Source organism: Mastacembelus armatus, chromosome 5 (genome assembly GCF_900324485.2).
Source record: "Mastacembelus armatus chromosome 5, fMasArm1.2, whole genome shotgun sequence".
Lineage (NCBI taxonomy): Eukaryota > Metazoa > Chordata > Actinopteri > Synbranchiformes > Mastacembelidae > Mastacembelus > Mastacembelus armatus.
The window spans coordinates 7511512-7531113 of record NC_046637.1 but is presented as its reverse complement, the minus strand read 5'-3'; the positions used below and the strand labels follow the sequence as shown (position 1 = coordinate 7531113).

General features: G+C 37.8%; 1 protein-coding gene across 1 annotated transcript; it reads left to right on the top strand.

The window, feature by feature from the left end:
• The first annotated feature begins 956 nt into the window (after positions 1-956).
• vapb (VAMP (vesicle-associated membrane protein)-associated protein B and C) lies at positions 957-18736 on the top strand. The gene is made up of 6 exons (XM_026307116.2): positions 957-1218; positions 8315-8467; positions 12008-12111; positions 13495-13575; positions 15004-15183; positions 16861-18736. Exons 1-6 carry the CDS (start codon positions 1161-1163, stop codon positions 17014-17016), a joined length of 732 nt encoding a protein of 243 aa, XP_026162901.1. The 5' UTR covers positions 957-1160; the 3' UTR covers positions 17017-18736.
• Positions 18737-19602: the final 866 nt, after the last annotated feature.

The following is a 19602-nucleotide window of genomic DNA, read 5'->3' as shown; positions in this document are numbered from 1 at the left end:
AGAGCACAGAGCTTATATGACAATCCCCCAATTCCCTACTAAACCCTAAGGTTCCCTGTTAATATCTATGTTCAGAGAGTCCAGTTGGTTGTTCCAGGTAAAAAGCCAGTTCACTTTCTTTATAAAGTATGTTATAAAACTGCATGTGTGATGTGTACATACAAAAATATGGAGGTAAACAATGCGCATCCACAATAATTTCTGATATGACTTACAGCCCCTTAATAAAAGGAATCTTAAAACAATAGCCAGGTCCCCTAGTGAAAAATAATTCCTACCTAATGTATATTCAGTGTAAGTGATGTGGTCTCAAATCCACAGTCCTCCTTTTGTGCAAAAATTACATTCAAAAGTTTAGCTGAAGTTATTAAGAGGTTTCAGCATTCTGAGTCAGACTGTGAAAGTGAGTGTGTTTGGAAGTTATATCCTTTATAGTACCAAAGTTTTTACACTTCCACTGCAGCTCAGCAGAGAAACTATGCCCTGGGAAAGAAGGAAGTTTGTAGTAAAAATAGCTACACTGTCACTGTAAGCTGCTGAAGCCTTATGTGTGAAGTACAGATAGACATAACATTTTTGCACAACACTAGGATTAATAATTTTGTACGCCATAGCTTCTATGCATATTAAAGGTGTAATAAAAACGTACAAGAGAAATGCTTACAGAAAGCCAAACTGTTGTTGGTGCTCATACGGGTACTTGCCTCTGGCTTTACGACGCTAGAGAAAAAAACGAAGGAAGTTGACTAATAACTGCCAAACTTAGATGCTGCACTCTTTTTAACCCTCATGTTTTAGCCACGTCCCTTCACCTCACATTAAGGCTTCATAAACCCCTACCACCCTGGTATCACCCCCCCCCCCCACACACACACACACACACACACTCCCCTTCTCCCCCTCCCCTTCTCCCCCTCCTCTTTACCGGGCGGCTCTGCAGAGGCAGTGACGTCACCGGCCTGTCTCTCGCTCCCTTCCTGCTGCATCACAACAGCCGTTAGCAGCTCGAGTAGCACCAGAGACCGGGGCCACGGTAAAGCCAGTCCTAATTCATTGAGGAAATAACTCTGTGGACGTTTCAGCATTTAGCGACACCCTAACGCGGCGGTAACAGAGAGGAACTGGTTGCAACGCGATAGCCCCGCTCCAGCTGTTGGGATATGGCCAGGCCGGAACAGGTTCTGCTCTTGGAGCCTCAGCACGAACTGAAATTCAGAGGTAACAGAGGGGAGGGCCCGGCGTTTAACGGGAGGGGGGAGCCGTCTCTGCCAGCTGGGTTAGGAGTAGGGTGGATAGGCCAGTGTTAAGGCAATCAAACCAGAAGAAGCCGCAGTGCACATTTTGACAATACTGCACTCGTACGAAATGAATAAGACACTCTCTATAAGGACGGCAGGTCATCTGACAGCCAGCTAGCTGGGTAGTTAGCTAACTGGATTAGCCTCTGACGGCTAAGCTAGCCAGGCCCTATCACATATAGCTATGCTGCAGTTTGTAAATGGTCACGCATGCAAAACATTTAACGGACGTCCAGTTGGAAATAGCAATCATGATAAACACGTGATATTCCTGCTGAATTCTTACACGTTTAAGATTAGCTGGCTGGCTAACATTAGCTCTCTGTCTGATTGGGTGTCTCGCTCTATTGGCCAGCCAGCTGTCATTTAATAACCTGACAGCTCATAGGACACAGTAACTCTGCAACATCTGCTACTTAATATGTTTTATCTACAGACCATCAACGTGTCCACCACCCGTATCATTAGGGCTTTACAGGTGCTAATAGATGTTTGAGTAAAAGGTTTTTGGCTGCGAAATGTCACGTTGCTTTAGGCCCAAATAATGTTACATAAACACATGTACTGTTGTATCCGTTTTGCAACAGATTACAGAGATCCTGACACAATATTGCATCTACTACTCAGGAATAAGAAGCTAAATTGTTTCATACAAATTTTTGAGGCCGTTAGCTTCTATGTCAGTCCAACCTTTCTCTGATCAGAGCTTAGGTTTGGAAATAGCCCAAAAACTCTAGCTAACAGTAGGGCTGCCAACAACGGTTATTTTCATTTATTAATATACAAAATATGCTAATATGCCATATGCTTATTTTGATTAGGTTGTTTTGTGTATGAAATGCCAGGAAAATCTTGTAATAATTTTCATTACAGAGGTGTCATTTGTCTGATCATCATAGTTTCATCTTGTTTTGTTTAAGTTTAAAAACAATTCATTTCACAATATGAAAATATTTTACATGTTAAAGAACAGTTGTTTTATTATTAAAACAGTTGCTAATAAATATTGTTTGGTGGTTCAAATGTTGCACTATTCTGAGAACATTTTGACTGATGGACTACTAACATTTTCTGACTGTTTTGGTCTCTCTTAAATGCTAAATTTATGCTTTTGTCTGCTGCGTTATGACAACAGAGACAAGGTTTCCAGTCATAGACTATTTCTGAATGAAACTTTCCCACATGTGACACTGCATTTTCAGCCTTCTGTTGGTGCTTTTGGACCAATCAGTTCTAGGGGCTCTGTTTTAGAACCTACCCCACTGAGGAACAGATCCGAGAACTACAGACCTTAGATACCATTTTTCTGTTTGCACACCGCCAGCAGGAACATTGAAGTGATGGTTGGTATAGCGACGGTACTATTGCACGAAATTCAACAACCACGCTAGCGGAAATTTTCATATTTTGTATTAATCTGTTTAAATCTCAGAATTTTCTCTGTTGCATATGCAGCCTGGACTTTGGTGGGAGTTTTTTTTTCCATGCCAGAGGTTGCTGTGCATGCTACTAAAGTTAACTGTTAAAATGGACATTTCTGGTGCCTCATTGTTTTAAGTTACAAACATTATTGATGGTTTCCATTGCACTGGAAAAGTACTACTTTGGAGTGGGAGCTAAAAAAGTTCAAAACAGCATTTTAAGAACTATTACAGTTGTCAGTTCCTGTGATGTGGATGCAAAAAAGTGGAAAAAAAACTTCTTTCAAAGAACTGTGAACTATAACTGGAACTGGAAGAACAGTCATAAAGTGCCATTTGTCATTTGTTTTGAGGGTGCTGATTAATTATTATGCTAATGACCAACTCTCACAAAGGCACACCTTCTTCTAAACAAGTAAGCGTTAGTCTCAAATGAGCAATTTATGACTTTTTTCTGTAATTAAGACAGTTTGGTGAATCAGACCTGGAACACTCAAGCCTCACAGAAAGAAGTACAATTTTAGGACAATATGAAATGTGCACATCATTTTCTGTATTTTTTCTATAAACTCAAATATAGTAAGTGGCTACATAATAACCATTTCCATTAATAATTTGTCCCAGTTTGTGTAGGCCTTTCTTGGAAATACTGTTGTACTTTACCATTACCAGCTAATGTCTAGGAAGTAATGAGGCAAGTGTCAAATCATATGTGTTGAGTGTTACTAAGACAAAAGGAACTTTGTCTTATTCAGTATGCTAGACAATTCCACAGATCACATGCCTATACTTGGCTCTCAAGTAATATGTAGGTATGCAGTTTGAAACAGGGAAATAAATAGGGAATAGGTCTATAGCACTTTTTCTCAGCTGACCAGAGACCATCTGTGGACCAAATACGCTCAAATGTTAGCTGCTGGACTTTTTCATTTTACATTAATTTTCAGTTTTGTCAAGAGTAATATTAACATATTTACAGGATACTCCCAGCTCCCTACTTTTTCTGTTATTCATAATATCCAGCCTTTAAAGTTGACAGCTTCAAATATCAGTTCTTTGTAATAGGCTTTTACTGCTGTTTTTGAGAGTGGTTTTTGAGAGTGGGACCTGAGAACCTTTCAGGAAGTAGTAGATCAGGTATACAGTAGTCTGTGGTGTGAGTCCCTTTCATTAAAAGCTTTTAGATGTCAAGCCAAGCTTGTCTGGGTCTGAATTTCCTCCCTGTTTTTCCTCAAATGAGAAGAGAAGTGTCATTTTCTCTGAATGTTGGAATAGTGCCATTTCCTCTGGATGATGCTGAGCTGAAGCGTTATCTTAAATCTACACACTATAAACTTTGTCCTCACCATAGCTACTTTAATGGCCTAATTTGTTATTTTATTAGAAAACTACTTGATTAGAAATTGTGGCCTGACTTAGCTGTGAAGTTCCTAAAATAGCACAAGACCTAAAATATCTGGATAACAGGAAATTGTTCCACAAATGCTGGAGTCATTGTCAACACTTTTAAGAAATAATGAGCTGTCTTTTCCTGCTTCATTTTCACTGCTTCAGCAGCTTGAAAGGCATCACCTGACCATCAGAATTTCCAAACTCAAATCAGCCAATGATTGTCTACTGATATTTTACTGGGTCATTATCAATGACATGCATATTAACAGATCTCAATAAGTAGCAGCAAAATGACAAAAAACACTGGCAGTAAATATATTTAGACCTCCTTGATTGGCATAATTTCACGAAGTGTACTATAATGAAACTTGGTTTCTTAAAGTCTGACTGATGTAAACTGACCCATCTCTGTATAGCATCAGCTATGTAGCCCCAAGGTCAACTTTAAATGTTCCCGTAATTTGAGAGATAAGTCTAGTCCACTCCCAACCAAACCACCTAAAGTGGTTTTCTGATTTCCAAAACAACCCACAGTTTTTTGTACCTGTTTCAGGTGAACTATCCATGACTGTGCCTTATGTGTTCATTCTTTTTTTTTATGTTAGACACAGCAATGTAAAAATATTAGTCTTTTTCTATAAATTATTCTGCAAATTAATTGGCATGTTCTATTTGTTTTTTCCTTCAATTTGATTTCCCTCATCAAAGAAACTCCTGACTTTGGTATATATTGCTGAAAAGATGTGCAGAGAATTGCAGTGCCAATAACATGTTATGTGGTTTGGCACTGTATCCACACTAAGATTAAGAAGTCATACATTCATTCATCATTGCCTCTCTCTTGAATATGAACTAGCTCTGCTTTCTAGAGGTACTGGAAAAACACAGAATTGACAACGCTTGCCAATTAGCTATCTGGATACATTTCACTGTGGTTTCTGGAGTGTCCTGTCAATAGTGAAACTGTTGCCGGGAATAAATTAATGGCATGTAACACTGGTTTTGTGAGTGTTATACATAAAAAGAGATTTATTGGAATTAAGCTATCAAAGAAAGACCTATTAGACTTTGAGCTTTCTCCAGAGCCAGTGATTTGGCCAAATTAGGTTTGCGTGTTTTGGTATGTTTCTTATGGGTCACATATCCGGCACATTTTAATTTTCTGCTGAAGTCATTAAGTGAAATGTCAGTTGCTTTGTCATTTAAGGAGGAATCAGAGTGATAGGTGCTGCCTTTTCTTGCCCAGGTTATTAAATATAAGGCCAATAACTATATTTATGAATCTTTCTAGTTCCTCGGGTCCTGTCAGTAATTGCTCAGAACTTATTTTCTTTTTTAGTGATTTACTGTCCAAAACTTATAGTCACTTTAGATATTCATAACAGAAACCATTCTGATCAGACTGATCAGTCCCAAAATCAATGCATCAACAACTGCTAGTAAAGTGATGAATTCTCACTTGATGTCTGATGCTGAGCTTATTTGTGGCTGCTATTGACATCTATATCAAAACACCTTAGTTAATATTATCAGTCCAGGACAAGTCATTTAGCCAATCATGAATATTCACTGAAGACTGTGCATGTTCGACTGAGGTGGAGTGGTGCCCATTTAGTAGAAGGTAACATGAATCAAATTTAGCTAAGTTAATAAACTAACAATGCTACCAAACATACCCTCATTGCACCTTAGGCTGTATCTGCTGGTCACATGAATCCCTGCCCTTCAGATTGTAACTTTGCCCAAAAAATCTTCATAGCTGCTTGTCTAATATTTTCCAGCTAGCCAGCTATGTTCTTAGCTTGTATTACTCTTGCTTTCACCCTGAACCTGCAATGTTTCTGGAACACACATTTAAGAAATTATGATAATATTGACAAAGATTTTTTTTTTTTCACCTAGTTGTACCCACGAAACTCACATATACCAGTCAAAAGTTTAAACACACTTTACCATTGAATTGAATGAGAAAGTGTGTCCAAATCTTTGACTGGTAATGTATGTACTTGTCTTCTATTGTTTTAGTTCCTTCACTATAATGTAGTTCTAGAAATCAGAGATGATTATTCCCATGCCTTGCCTATCTTTCCCTGCTTTGGTGTCCTCATTTCCCTTTACTCCCTGAACCTCTGACGATACTCAAGTTCAAGCATTACTTTAACCACTGTATAATTTTCAAAAGCAATAGAAATGATTAGGCACTAATTGAACACTGCTGTCTACCAAGGTTCAGGGCTCTTTAAACACATTAAGACTTATAAAATATGTCAAAACATAGACTTGCCATGGTTAAAGGAAAGAATTAAACAATTTTCCTGACAGATAAAATACAAGTTGTTTATATGTGTATAAGGAATAACAAAAATAAGAATTAAAATACACACCTTTTGGGAATGAAGTTAAACTTTGTGTCTTGACTTATCCCATTAAACAGACAATCTAGCAGTGCATTGTGGATGGATAAGTCACTTAACCTTTGTTCAGCTCTTAGGTTTGGCTCAGTGTTATTTTGCTCTTGTTTTTTGTGTTGTAAGGGTTCTCTGCATTATTGACAAATCTGTGCAGCTTAATGCATCCGGCATTGTGAGAGCCTCAGAGAGATGTGGTCTGCATCCACAATGATATCTGTAATTACTTGAAGCCAAACTGCATCAGCTACTCTGTTTATGGTAGTGTACTAGTAAAAGCCTGTAATTTATAGATTTGTACACACAGTTGACCCTTTGAAGGTTTTTGTGAATTAATACCATAAGTGTTTTCTTAATCAACAGGACAGAAAGATCAGCAGTCAACATAATCTGGAGAGTAATGAAGAAAAGTAAAAAAAACTGTTAGTTTGCATCTTTGACATATTTACAGTAGTCCATTTCTGACCAGATTTTGTTACTGAGACTTAGATTTTTTGGGGGGGATTTGATGTAGACTTGACTCGTTTATCTTGACAGTTTCTAGGTTAACCATAGTGAAAACCCACATTAGCTAAACTGGCAGTAAAATCCTGTTTATGTTAGTATTAGGTGAATGAATGAAAATATGTGGCAGATTGAATTTAAGATTAAAGTCACATCCACGGTTTTAGCATAGATACCATGTATATATTTATTAGGTTTTACTGACTTTGCTACATAAAGTAGTCATTAGTTGCAGCCTTACATGTACGGTGCTAGATCGACTCAGTCAAATAAGGTACCCACATTCTTTCCTGCTATGTAAGTATAAATACATTTAAAAATATTCTCATGGACTGCACAAGTAGTCTGTCTGTACCAGCTTTCTTTTCTTTTTCACTTGTTGTCAGTGTCCTGGTGCTTTTTCTGCAGTGGTGTATAATGGATTTGCATTCTGATGTATTTTGATCAGTTGACTAAGAGACACTCATTTGCTTTCATTAATACGTTCCTTTCTCACTGTACAGCTCACACCCGCAAAGCATCTTTGAGTTTGTGCACCTGGTTGGACTATTGTCATGTTATTCTATAATCCGTTTGGGTTTGCCATCAGAATATAGTTATTGGTCAGTAGGTCCCTACTCACCTACTGGAACCTAATGGTAGGTTCATTAGGTCATTTTTATCCTACAGATCTTCATTGTCATCATTACGTAAGTTACGCCCTTAACTTTAAACAAGCATGACAACTACTCGGTTATATTTAGGCATTAAAACATGTTAGTTAGGTTTAGGCATTAAAATGTCTTGGTTAGGAAATAAAATGTCTTGGTTATGGTTAGGAAATAACACAAACAGAAACATCCATTTATGTCATTTTCTAATGCTAATCACCATTGACTCTCATTGCCTCCGGTGGGTGTAGTAGACTCCTGCTGATCTATATAAATAGGGCTGATGTACGTTAATAACGCCGATTCAATAGTAAGACGATCATACGTTTATTCTGCATCAGTCTGTGTGAATGTGTCATCATGTCCTACACAAACAGTCTAAATGATGAATGATATTTTGGAATTAAAGTGTATGTTGTGTGAGAATTGTTAATAGCATCATTGTCGATTTGTTTTTAAATTTTATATTGTCTGTCTATTGTCTATCTCAGTAGTCATTGATAATCCTTTTTCTATTTTTACTTTTGTTGAAGTTATCTTTTGATCTATATTTTTGTCAAAGGGAACATGAAGATATTTTCCTGAAACAATGAAAAGCAACCTTTTTGTTTCAGTATCTGCCTTGTCTCCTGTCTTCACAGGTCCATTTTCAGATGTGGTCACCACAAATCTCAAGCTCTCCAACCCTACAGACAGGAATGTGTGTTTCAAGGTGAAGACGACAGCACCGCGCCGATACTGCGTGCGGCCAAACAGTGGAATCATCGATGCAGGCACCTCAATCAATGTCTCAGGTAATAAATAAGGAAACAAGACATGATAGTGCTGTAGGGCACTGTGGCCACAAGTGAATTTTATTATCTACATATTTACTGACTGTCAGCTTTAACATGTAGCTGCTACTGTTGTTGAAACATTTATCAAAAAGTTAGACTTTATTCATTTTTATATCATTTTTTGTTATACCAAGTATTGCTTGTCACAGCTTCTCAAACAATGTTCCTTTTTCTGTATACATCTTGGTTTTTCAAATGTTACAATGAGCAATTTAAAGGTATTTGTCAGTTAAGCTGTGATGGCTTTTTGTTGTTTTTAAGATTTTATAGAATATATAATGAAAATAATTGTTAGTTAAAAGCCTAGTTGCAACAGTAGTGAATATCTTTGAATATCAGTGTTTCTCTACATAACCATGCACTCCCCTGCCACTTCAGTTTTCCCCCATCTTGCTTCTAGTTCCTTCTGGCAGGCTTCATTATCTGTTGTATACTTGGAGGGAGACAGGTACAGGCTAATGTTTCCACACTGGGCTACCTTTGCTATTTACAGCCACAGACTCATTTTACAACTCCCCTCTCTGGTATCAGCAACTGCTATCTGTGTCACTTAGGTCTGCAGTCAGCAGTGGGCGACAAATCAACACAGTCTACTCTTTCAGCTATCTTGAAGTACCTAGATATATCCCAACTGAAATAGGACAGATGGTATATAGTCATAACTTTTATCCTTTTGGATAATATGGAAAAGTTGGACCCAGGGGACCACAATCCTATGCAAGAAACCTGAACATGAATGCATTTTATGAGTCTTTGCTCTTAGATCCTGAGTCTTCCCTCTAGGTGTGTACCACAACAACTCTGGTCACCTTTGCTCTCTTCGCTCTCCCACGCTGTGTTGCTGGAATAGGTTTGCTGAGCTTTGACCAGGTTTTTATGTTGAATAATTCTCATGATAGTCAACAGAGAGCACCCTTTTTGCACATAAAACTTACCTGAATTAGTGTGAGAAATTGCTGCTGATAGGACTGTTGAGAAGTTGCTTTAAGTAGGTCAGGGAAATGCTGATGTCTTACGTTTTATACTTTTATTGAAGCTGAGTGACATAATCCTTTTAAAATGGAAGCAAAAGGCACAGTCTCAGGTGCCAGTTATTTTTCCTGTAGTGAGGACATAGTTTAACATCCATCTAATATCTTGCATTAAAAACTGGGGCACTACAAAATAAATAGATTTTTATTATTATATAAGAGATTTGTTAATAAATTGAAAAATTAAACATTAATTACATTCATTACATCATGTCTGTAGTGTAGAAATTAAACATGTCTGTTAATTTATTAATCACTAACAAATTGACTGTAAAATAATCTGTTTTGTTTTTTTTTTTTTACAATAATTTTCCTGGAACAGGAACAGAAAACCTGAATGGACTTCATCAGGCACTTCAGCATAAATAGCTCGTGGTAATTGTGAGCAGTTTGTCTGTTGAGACGATGTTAATTAGTGACAGGAAGGTTAGCTTACCCCACTAATGGTTCCATTTATCATCAACAAGTAGGCAGTCAGTTACCATCCTGCTTGACCATGTTGACCACAAGTATAAATGACTGCCCATTGTGAAGTAAGCATACAAAATCTTGCCATTAACAGAAGTAGCGTTTTGTTAAAATATGTTCAAAGATCAAAGATGATTTAAATCACTTTCTGCTACTGTGTTTTTCAGTTTAGGATTGAACTCAGAACCTTTTCATGTTCTGCAGTGTTGGTCAAAAAGCCTACATGCTTTCCTGCCTCCATTCCCTAGTATTGTCCCTTTGGACCCAAGGTAGATGGCTGTGCAAATTGGGTCTGACTGAAACAGGATGTTCTCAATCTGTTCATGCCGTCTGTTTCTGGTTTGTGATATTGAACTGCCCTGATTGCTGTAACAGTGTACTACAGCTCTGGGGTTTTCTACTCTAGGGAAAATTGGCATGTGCCACATAAAACTATCCTGACAACAACATCCTGATAGCTACTCTGCCTTTGAAATTCAGATTTGTTTCTGATGAGACCCAAGGAATCATGCAGGCCTTGCAGATACAGTTGGTACTGATGTCAAAATATGTCCCCATCCTTCAAAAGAATGCATGATCACACATCAATAGCCATTTTCATCTGCTCTGCACATCTAGTCAACTGACATAAAGTGACTGTTGTAAATCACTGTTGCAGCTGTAAAATACCTCCTCAGTCATTGGAATGACATCAGATAGCACACCATAGAATGAGAGAACTGACGTGATGATGGGTTAAAGTAGTATTCCAACCCCACACCTGCTTTTTGTTAGAGTGATGTGTAATGTTAAGAAAGAAAAAGGCAGGGTTGGAGGCTGTTGGGTAGATTACCCCCTGGAGTATTTGTAGATCCATCAGTGTTTTGCTGTCATGGTAACATGAACATAGAAATAAATCAACTTCACCACTTTTTCTGTGGAGCAGGGGCAAGCCTAGGGCCTTGAAGACATGGAGGCCCTAGTTTACTGTTTGACAAATACATGGGTATTTGATACTCACTAATCCCTCTTTAATCTGAGGATTGAACTCTAGATTTGAGAAAAAGAAAGCGATGGAAAGCTGCTCACAAAGAACAACTGAGGGCCTAATTACTGCTGTTTGTGTTGAGGAAAGAAGATTTTTTTTTTTTTTTTTGCTTAGCTTTGCCCACAAATGTTGGTGTTCCTATCAGTCTGCTGCAGTGTGAATGATAGTAATAAGACAATGTTTGGCACGTTCTCCTGAGCCTCTTGAGGATGTGAAGTGAATATGAGGTTTATAAAGTCAGGAAATAAAACTGTCACAAAATAAAATTATTTTACTTGTTCTATGTTGGAACATCATGTTTACAGAATTCTGGGGTGCTCTATTTGTCACTGCTTCCTGCTGTCAGCTCCTAACTGAATTAAAATAAATGTGTCTTAGAGTAGTAACAAAACACATGACCTCATTTGGCCTTTTTGGTTTGAGAACCCTTTAAATGAAGTAGTGTGCACTTGTGACCTCTTCATTACAGGTTAAATATATATGGCAAGTGAAAATTGCATGATTAATGATTTAGTTGACTGACTGAAAATGTATCTACAATTATTTTGATCGTAAGTAATTTTTCAAGCAAACATTCTGTGCTTTAGCTGACTATATGTGATAATTTGCTACTTTTCTGTTTTTCATGTCTTTGTAAATGAAATTGATTTGGGTTTTGGACTATATGTCAGTGTTATTGAATGTATACCACCTGGATTCAGACAGCTAGTTTTCAAAGCAAACATACTCACTGCTCCATAGTAGTCTGAACTTATGAGCCCTTGGAAAGGTCCCAAGCCCAGAACCACTGTTCTAAGGTATCATTATAATAATAACACAGAACTTACAGTTTTGATGTGATTTTATATCATGGTCTTAACATTTCTTTTCATAAGACCAAAAAAGAAAACACAGGGTGAGAGCAAACATCCTGTATGTGTGGGATAAATATTTGACTTCCCATTCTGACACTGACCATCATTTGTGTTTCAGTTATGCTGCAGCCTTTTGACTATGACCCTAATGAGAAGAGCAAACACAAGTTCATGGTCCAGTCCATGCTAGCACCTCCTGACATGACTGACATGGAGGGAGTGGTGAGTGTTATCATCTTAAAATCATTTTTCATAATCAGGGAGAAATTGTAATGAGTGTGTATTTATCTGTGCAAGTGTTTGCAGATACTTTGAAACAATATTTCCTTGCACACATATGTAACACAGTCTCTCATGCAGGCATATGTTCTTGTCAAAACTGTCCCTATGTAGGACAGAAAATTCATCTGCTGAATTTACCTTAAGAAAAGAGGCAACTCCTAGCCTGCATGTGAGCCTGGGTCGCAGTACTGATATGAAATAAAAACACAATGAACACTGTTTAATAATAACAATGTGTGTGTTCTCAAAGTCATACTTGTGGTAACTGGTCAACATACAGTAAATCATCACTAACATGCCAATTTGGTATGATATTGTTAGACACATAAGAACATAAAAACACATACCAATTCAACCTGAATGATGGTTATAAAAGAGATCCTGTACTGAGCCAGAGCCCGAACCCCAGTGGTGCATTGTGCAATCCTGTGATTGTAACAGAGGTTAGATTTGAAAGCCAAAGTTTGAGGTGGGGGTTGTAAGGGGAGCACACCAGAGAAAAAATGCAGACCACCTGGTGGTAAATGTCTGTCCATTGTAGTTTCACACAAAATGTGAATATACAGAGCAGATAACAGTCCAGCTGTTGAAGATGCAAGCTGTGTAAGAACTGTGCTTATTTACAGTTACAGTCTGAATTACTTAGAATTGCACATGTTTTTTGGTAAACAAGCATCCATATTTAAATATGTTTACTTATTCTTGAATTTTTTTTGACTTTTGTAGATATTAGCTTTAGGTTTATAATGTGATTGCAGACTGCCAGGCAGGGTTGCACAGTTCCAAACTAAAAGTGGGATTGTTATTAGAGTGAATTAACTTTTGACCTGTAACAAACACTGTAACTGCAGTTAGCTACAGTAGCATGGACACTCATTGTCCTGTAATAGACAAGTGCAAGTAGAGTGTATCAAAACTTAAGTTAACTTACAACAATTTAATCATCAGTTTTGTCAATTTTCTACCAAGTCTAGTTCATGTAATCTGATTGATTATATTAATAGTAATTATTGTTATAAAGGGCAATATTCTGACAACATTACCCAATAAATTCATGTAGTTAATAACTGATTGTAGGCCTTATTGATGCTAATTGTTTTACTTCATTGATTTAAATTAAATTAGCAAGTATGATTGTGAAAGGAATATTAATATGCATTCTAATTGGGTCTATAAAAGTATGTAAATTCCTATAAGTAATAAGGTTTCACCGTGTAACAAAAAGATAGATGTACTAATGTTTTCTTTTTCACCTACCAATCTTCCCTTTTGCCTTGACTGAATAAAGTCATAATCAGTTTTTTTTTGGTTCCATCTTCTCAGTGGAAGGAGGCTAAGCCAGAGGAGCTGATGGACTCTAAGCTGAGGTGTGTTTTTGAGATGCCAGTGGAGAATGAAAAAACGGTAAGCACATGTTGTTTTTCCCCTCCTCAGCTCACTGGGTCTTTGTTCTCACTACGTTTTGTATATCAAAGAGACTTCAGGGATTAAAATGTCTCTTTGTTTCCATGCACCATTTTCAAATTCATGCTAACTGGCCATACAGGCTGTCACAGCATGTTTTTAGTTGACAAGGTGTCATTTGTTGTCTGTCACAGTGCTGATTTTTACCAAACAGAATGATGCTTTTTATTGCTTCTTCCTGTACAGAGTAACATTTGCTAATATTTAACCTAAGCAGAGGCTTCATTAATTATGGCGCAATGTTGTTTATTGTTGTTTTTCAGCACCCACCTCATTATCATGTTGCTGTCACTGTGTCCTCCTCCGCTTTACTGTTCGTCTCTTTTTTTCATCTATTCCAAACTCGGGCTTCTCCTATTCTTTTTTTCACTCTCATACTGTCCAACCTTCTTTCTTTGTCTTTCTGAGTTTCTCAATCAGCAAAGCATTATTTTCCCTCTTCTTCATCTCTTTCTCCATCTTGTCCCACTTTCCTTCAACCCGCCCCTCCATCTTTCTCTTCTTGACTCACCCACACAGGCCTCAACAACTATTTGGAGGTGCACTTTGTTTATTCTTACATGTAGTTTATTATTGCTGTGATTCCTCTTTGGAATTTCAAAAAACTGAAAAGATCATGATATGAGCCTAGTCTCTCAGCTTCATGAATGGCAGGAGGGATACATACCTGTGGTAGTTGTTTTTAATTCATTATGAGCTGTGCGATAACTACACGACTCCCAGTCTGTGCACCAGTCTGTTAGACAGATAGTACTGATAGAAACCAGCTTGAGCAATGTCTGAAATGAACCCCTCAGTGAACTCTTCACAAGTTTAGAAATAGCAGAGTATCAGCATAGTAGTTTGCAAAGAGGCAGGGACACATTTGATAGTTATGCAGCACAGACGTTAGTGTGTCTTCTTTAGAGTATAAAAACTAATTAGTCATTACAATTCTACAGAAGTTTATGTAAATCAGGTGATATACCAAGGAACCATACAAGCTTTCCCACAGAAAAGCCAACAAAGCAATGAAAAGTGTTAACATGCTAAGAGACCATTTCAGTATAAAGAGCAGTATAGGTACTCTTAAAAAGTACAATATACAAGGTATATACAAAGTAGATCAATAGATGGAATTTTAATATGCAGTTTGACAGAAATAAATAATTGTATTACCTGCAAATATTAAGCCGTCTTGTGCCGTTTAGCATACCTCCCTACAGTTTAGAGCACTATAGTGATAGGACAGCTTCAGGTGAGTCTGTGTGTTCGCATACACAGTGCTGCAAGTTCCCAAATGCAAACCATTAATCAGAATTATCATAGAAACATTTTAGGAACAACAGTCTACAGGTTGTAACTTGTTACCTTCTGACCCACTAACAGCATGACATGGAGTCCAATAAGATGGTATCGTCCAGCTTGTTGAAGTCAGATTCATCTGCGCTGCCCATGAAGTCACTGACCTCCACCCTTGATGATGGGGAGGTAAAGAAGATCATGGAGGAGTGTAAGAGGCTGCAAATGGAGGCCCAAAGGCTACGGGAAGAAAATAAACAGATCAGGGTAAGTGAGATGATTTAATGATTGGTGTCATTTAATATTTTTAATTTTAATTTTTTATATTTCTAACACTGTAAAGACGCAGGTATCCCTGTAGTCTTGGTGTTCCAGATAGTAGCAGGTATTCTGGGTTACCCCAAGGAAAAACAGTTAATGGGTAAGTGATAGAAATCCAAATGGCAAATATAAATGTCCAACTATCTAGAGGTGGATGTAAACTTTGCTGAGTGAAAGCTATGACCAAACCAAACCAAAGTTTGCTTCCCCAGTGTTGTGCCTTGCTGCTCTGATGAAGCAAACCAAAATGGTCATCAATCGACCAATCACCCGCTGAGCAGAATCACATAGATAACGACTCACCTCCTGTTGTTATCTGTTTAAATAGTTGCCTCAGTCGTTACATCCTTAGCCTTTGATATGTGATGTTGCCGCGCTGCTCGTTTGCCCAGAAGCTTAAATATCATATTTCATGAAAACATAATTAGGCCTGTGGCTCAGCAGCTACAGCAAATTGTCCACTAATCACAGGTTTGGTGATATAAACCTTAAGTCTTCCTGTACACATCAACATGTACAAGGGCAAGATACTGAACCCCAAATTACTCCAGACATTGCACAGTAGCTCGCATGCCAATGGATGAATGATCCACAAATTGGTAAGTGCATAGTGTATAAGCTGTATATAAATACAGCTTCTTACCTTTTTCTTCAGATCTTCACAGAGGCACCGTCATTTTTAAGTGAGGCAAAGCTGATTGTGCTGTTGCTGATTGATTGTCAAATTGCTTCAGCACTAATATGTACAGTGTGTTGAATTTTGTGCTTAGTTAAAACAATCAATCCAGCAAGTGGGAGCAAGTGTTCGTCCACTGAATCAACAAAGAAAACCACCCTTTAACACAGTCATCAGAACATCCAGTCACCTTTGTGTTACTTAATTATTTTTGTACTAATTGATGCTTATAAATCAAGATAAGCAAATTAATTTGAAATTCAAGTCACACCAAGTATTTCTTCCAAATGGTGTTGCACCTTTTGCTATATTAAATATTAAGGTCTGTGTTAAATGACAATTTCACATATATATATATATATATATATATATATATATATAAATAAAATCTATGGCAGACATCAGGTTCCAAAGCTTATAAAGTGATTTACATCAATATAACATCAATAACAATGATCAGTGACATAATGTTTAAAATTGGGTTTGTTGAGGTTTAGTTGGGAATAAGTCATAAACACATCTACCACAACAGCCAAGAAAGAGTCATCCTCCCCTCAGAAACCACTGCATCGTCCCCCCTTTTAAGTTCTTGCCAGAGGCATAAAGACTTTTGGCTGCTCCTGCGGCAGAGATTAAACTAACAGAGAGCCCCCCCACCCGCTGCTGGGAAATGAAGTGTGTTAAAGCCTGGCGCCTTCTGTGTTCCTCAGGGTATTGGGTCAGATGAAGATTTAAGCAGATCCTATTTTTCCTGAGCTAATAAATAACTACTGCCTTGTCTTATTGACTCATTGACAAAATGAGCACCTCTATTCCACATATTCATGTCATGTTTTCCTTCTATTTTCCAATTTCCCTTCTTCAATTTTGCTCTCCCACTATCGTCCTTCCTCTCTCACCATTTCTCAATTATTTCTACTCTCCATATCCCCTCCTCCCTGCTTCAGGAGGATGATGGTCTGCGGATGAGGAAGAGTAACATGGTGTCATCCCAGCACCCCTCAGTTGGCATGAAGAAAGAGGAGGGCTTGAGTGCCCGCATGGTGGCCCTCATTGTGCTATTCTTTGTGGTCGGCGTCATCGTGGGCAAGTTGGTCTTGTAGAGCGCAAAGCAGTTCCGTTGGCTACAGCATGCTTTCGGGGAACGAAAACAAAACACAGGATTTGGGATTTTGGATCCGAAAATGCCATATCCGCTGGGTTGGGGGGTGTACTACTTTTGGTTCTGTCTCATTTATGTAAAAAAAAATTCAAAGGTAATGTATGAGGAAAACAGAGAAAAAAATCATCTTATGAACAAACCTATTGTTACAGGTCTTGCCTCTACATAGTCATCACATAATCATTCTGGCCCTCTTCCCCAAGTTTCATGTATACAGATGACTGGTTCGGTGGGTGGGGGTTAATGGAAACATGGTTGAATGCTAGTGATTCAGACCAATGGATTTTCTAACACTGGTGAGGTAGTGCGATTGAGTCAGTTTGCAATTGTGCGAATGTCATTTTAGTGTATTACTTCTTTTTCTAAATGACAGAGCCCAGAGCCTATGTATATGTATACGTGATCCCACTGTACAGGTTTTCCAGGTGTTCCTTCCAGCTAAATCCCCTTTACAGAAGGAATCTACCAGTGAGATGATCCACACAGTTGGGGTTTTACATAGGGCTATCAAACTGACTCCTCCAATCATAGGCTTTGTAACATCACTTGTCTTTGATCACAGAATATCCATGATAAGTGTAGGAAACACTATACCATTGGTATTTTCTTTCCTCGTGTCCCTTTTATTTTCATGCCACCTTATTCTCCTCACTTGTCACTCAGTGCTCACCACTTCCCCAGTTGGCAGATGGGGATGTTTGATTGCATGCATTCACACATCTGAGTGTTGCATCTGGACTTTTGAATCTAATTTAATTGCTTTTATAATTGTGATAATAATATGTCATTTGGCTGTAGGTTTGCACAACTACATTTTCTGATTTGTTTTTTTTTTCCCTCTCTTTTGTGTTTACTTGCATTTTAATGATTTTAAGTAATTATTTGTTGTTAGGATTGAAGCATTTGAGAGTATTGCAGCTACCTGAAATGAAATTTGTAGGATTAGATCATTTCTGCAAGTGTTCTCCAGATAAAAGCCTTGCCTTGTGACCTGTTTGGGCAAGTTATTCTCAGGCCAAGAAGGAGGTATATACAGTACATTTACATATATATATATATATATCTATGTATATAGATCAATATACACAGACAAGCACATGAAAAGCATGCATATTTATAAAAAGAAACCACAAATGAACAGAAGGTGAATGGGTTTTATCTTTTCCTGACAACAACGCCAAGGACCTGTTACTGTGTCTTTTCCAACCCTTTTTTGTTTACTTGTATTTTTCTGTTGATCCATACATTTGTTGATGTTATGTTTTGTTTCTGACAAATGTATGTCACAGATCAACTGAGTGTTTCATCTGCCTGTTCTATCTCTCCACTGCTGGTGTTTTTTTTTTCTCACTCCACTGCGGGCATGTGTTCACTTTTTTGGTGTTTATTCAGCATTTATCCATTGCTTAAACTTATATTCTCACTGATTTAGAAGCCGTTTTCATTTTTAATGCACTAAGGTTTTGGGTGTCATTCTTTTGATCTTCCTGCAGCACACAATGTCTTTTTTTAAGCAAGATGGGAGGAGAAGCAACCAGCCTAGCTATAGCCTCGAGGGGACCATGTGATGACATTGTACTGTTTCAGAGCCAATGATTATTTTTTTGTCGAAAATAAACAAAGCAAACATACTCAAATGGTTTCATCTTCAGATTTACACATCGAAGGGGAAAAGCAGTGGAGAGTGGCATTCTGCTTTGCATTATTTGAAGGGAATGGGGCAGTTGGTAATATTTTTATCCCAAAGCAGGAGTGTATTCCACTTTGCTAAAAAAAAATCACCATTTCTTCAAATTAAGCAGAGTGGAAGGTGATGGGTAAGGCTGGGTAAGAGATCAAAATGCAAATGTGTGTTTCAGCTGTGTCTGTAAAGTTCTTGGGTTGAGGATGACTTGCTGCTTAGAGGGAGGGCAGAGCACACCTGAGCTACAGTCTCATCTTGGGTTATGAAACCTGGGTCATATAGTACTTACAGAAATTCTTGTTAAATTAATTCTGGTTGGAATAAGCAGATATAGATAATGGATGAATTCTGGTTGGAGTATCAGAATGTATTACACAAGGAAATACTTAGGTACCCAAATACTGTCCTGTGATCATGAATATATCATTGTAATGCACTGATCCAGTAAACCCAACCAATGTTGATACTCCAAGTGGTATTTACTAAACAATGATTACATGTAAATGCTAAGTGATCCAGGCCCGGTTGCAAAACGCACTACACTGACCTGTCCTAGAGTGTCTCACCATCACCGTGATTAATGTAAGCAGACGGGAAACTGTTTTGTATGTATATAAATAAATAAATAAGTCTATCTCAGAAGAGTAATATTCCTAGTCTAGTAGTCTCTCTGGTGTATAAAAACAACCCAACCTGGATGGACTATGTAGCATCCTAATAAATTAAAGGAATAAAGCCCAAACCTAACCGTGTGAAGTCATTTCCTGTTACACAAATAGGCTGCAAAGATGCACATTATGTGTAAGAAATCCAATTTTTATTTCATTTAAGGAAAATCCTGGG

What these genes read in the sequence shown, in the direction of transcription:
- vapb (XM_026307116.2), top strand. Translation starts at nt 1,161, where the DNA reads ATGGCCAGGCCGGAACAGGTTCTGCTCTTGGAGCCTCAGCACGAACTG. An exon ending in CAGTGGAGAATGAAAAAACG is followed by an intron (nt 13,576 to 15,003) that starts GTAAGCACATGT and finishes ACCCACTAACAG; the next exon opens with CATGACATGGAGTCCAATAA. An exon ending in AAGAAAATAAACAGATCAGG is followed by an intron (nt 15,184 to 16,860) that starts GTAAGTGAGATG and finishes TCCCTGCTTCAG; the next exon opens with GAGGATGATGGTCTGCGGAT.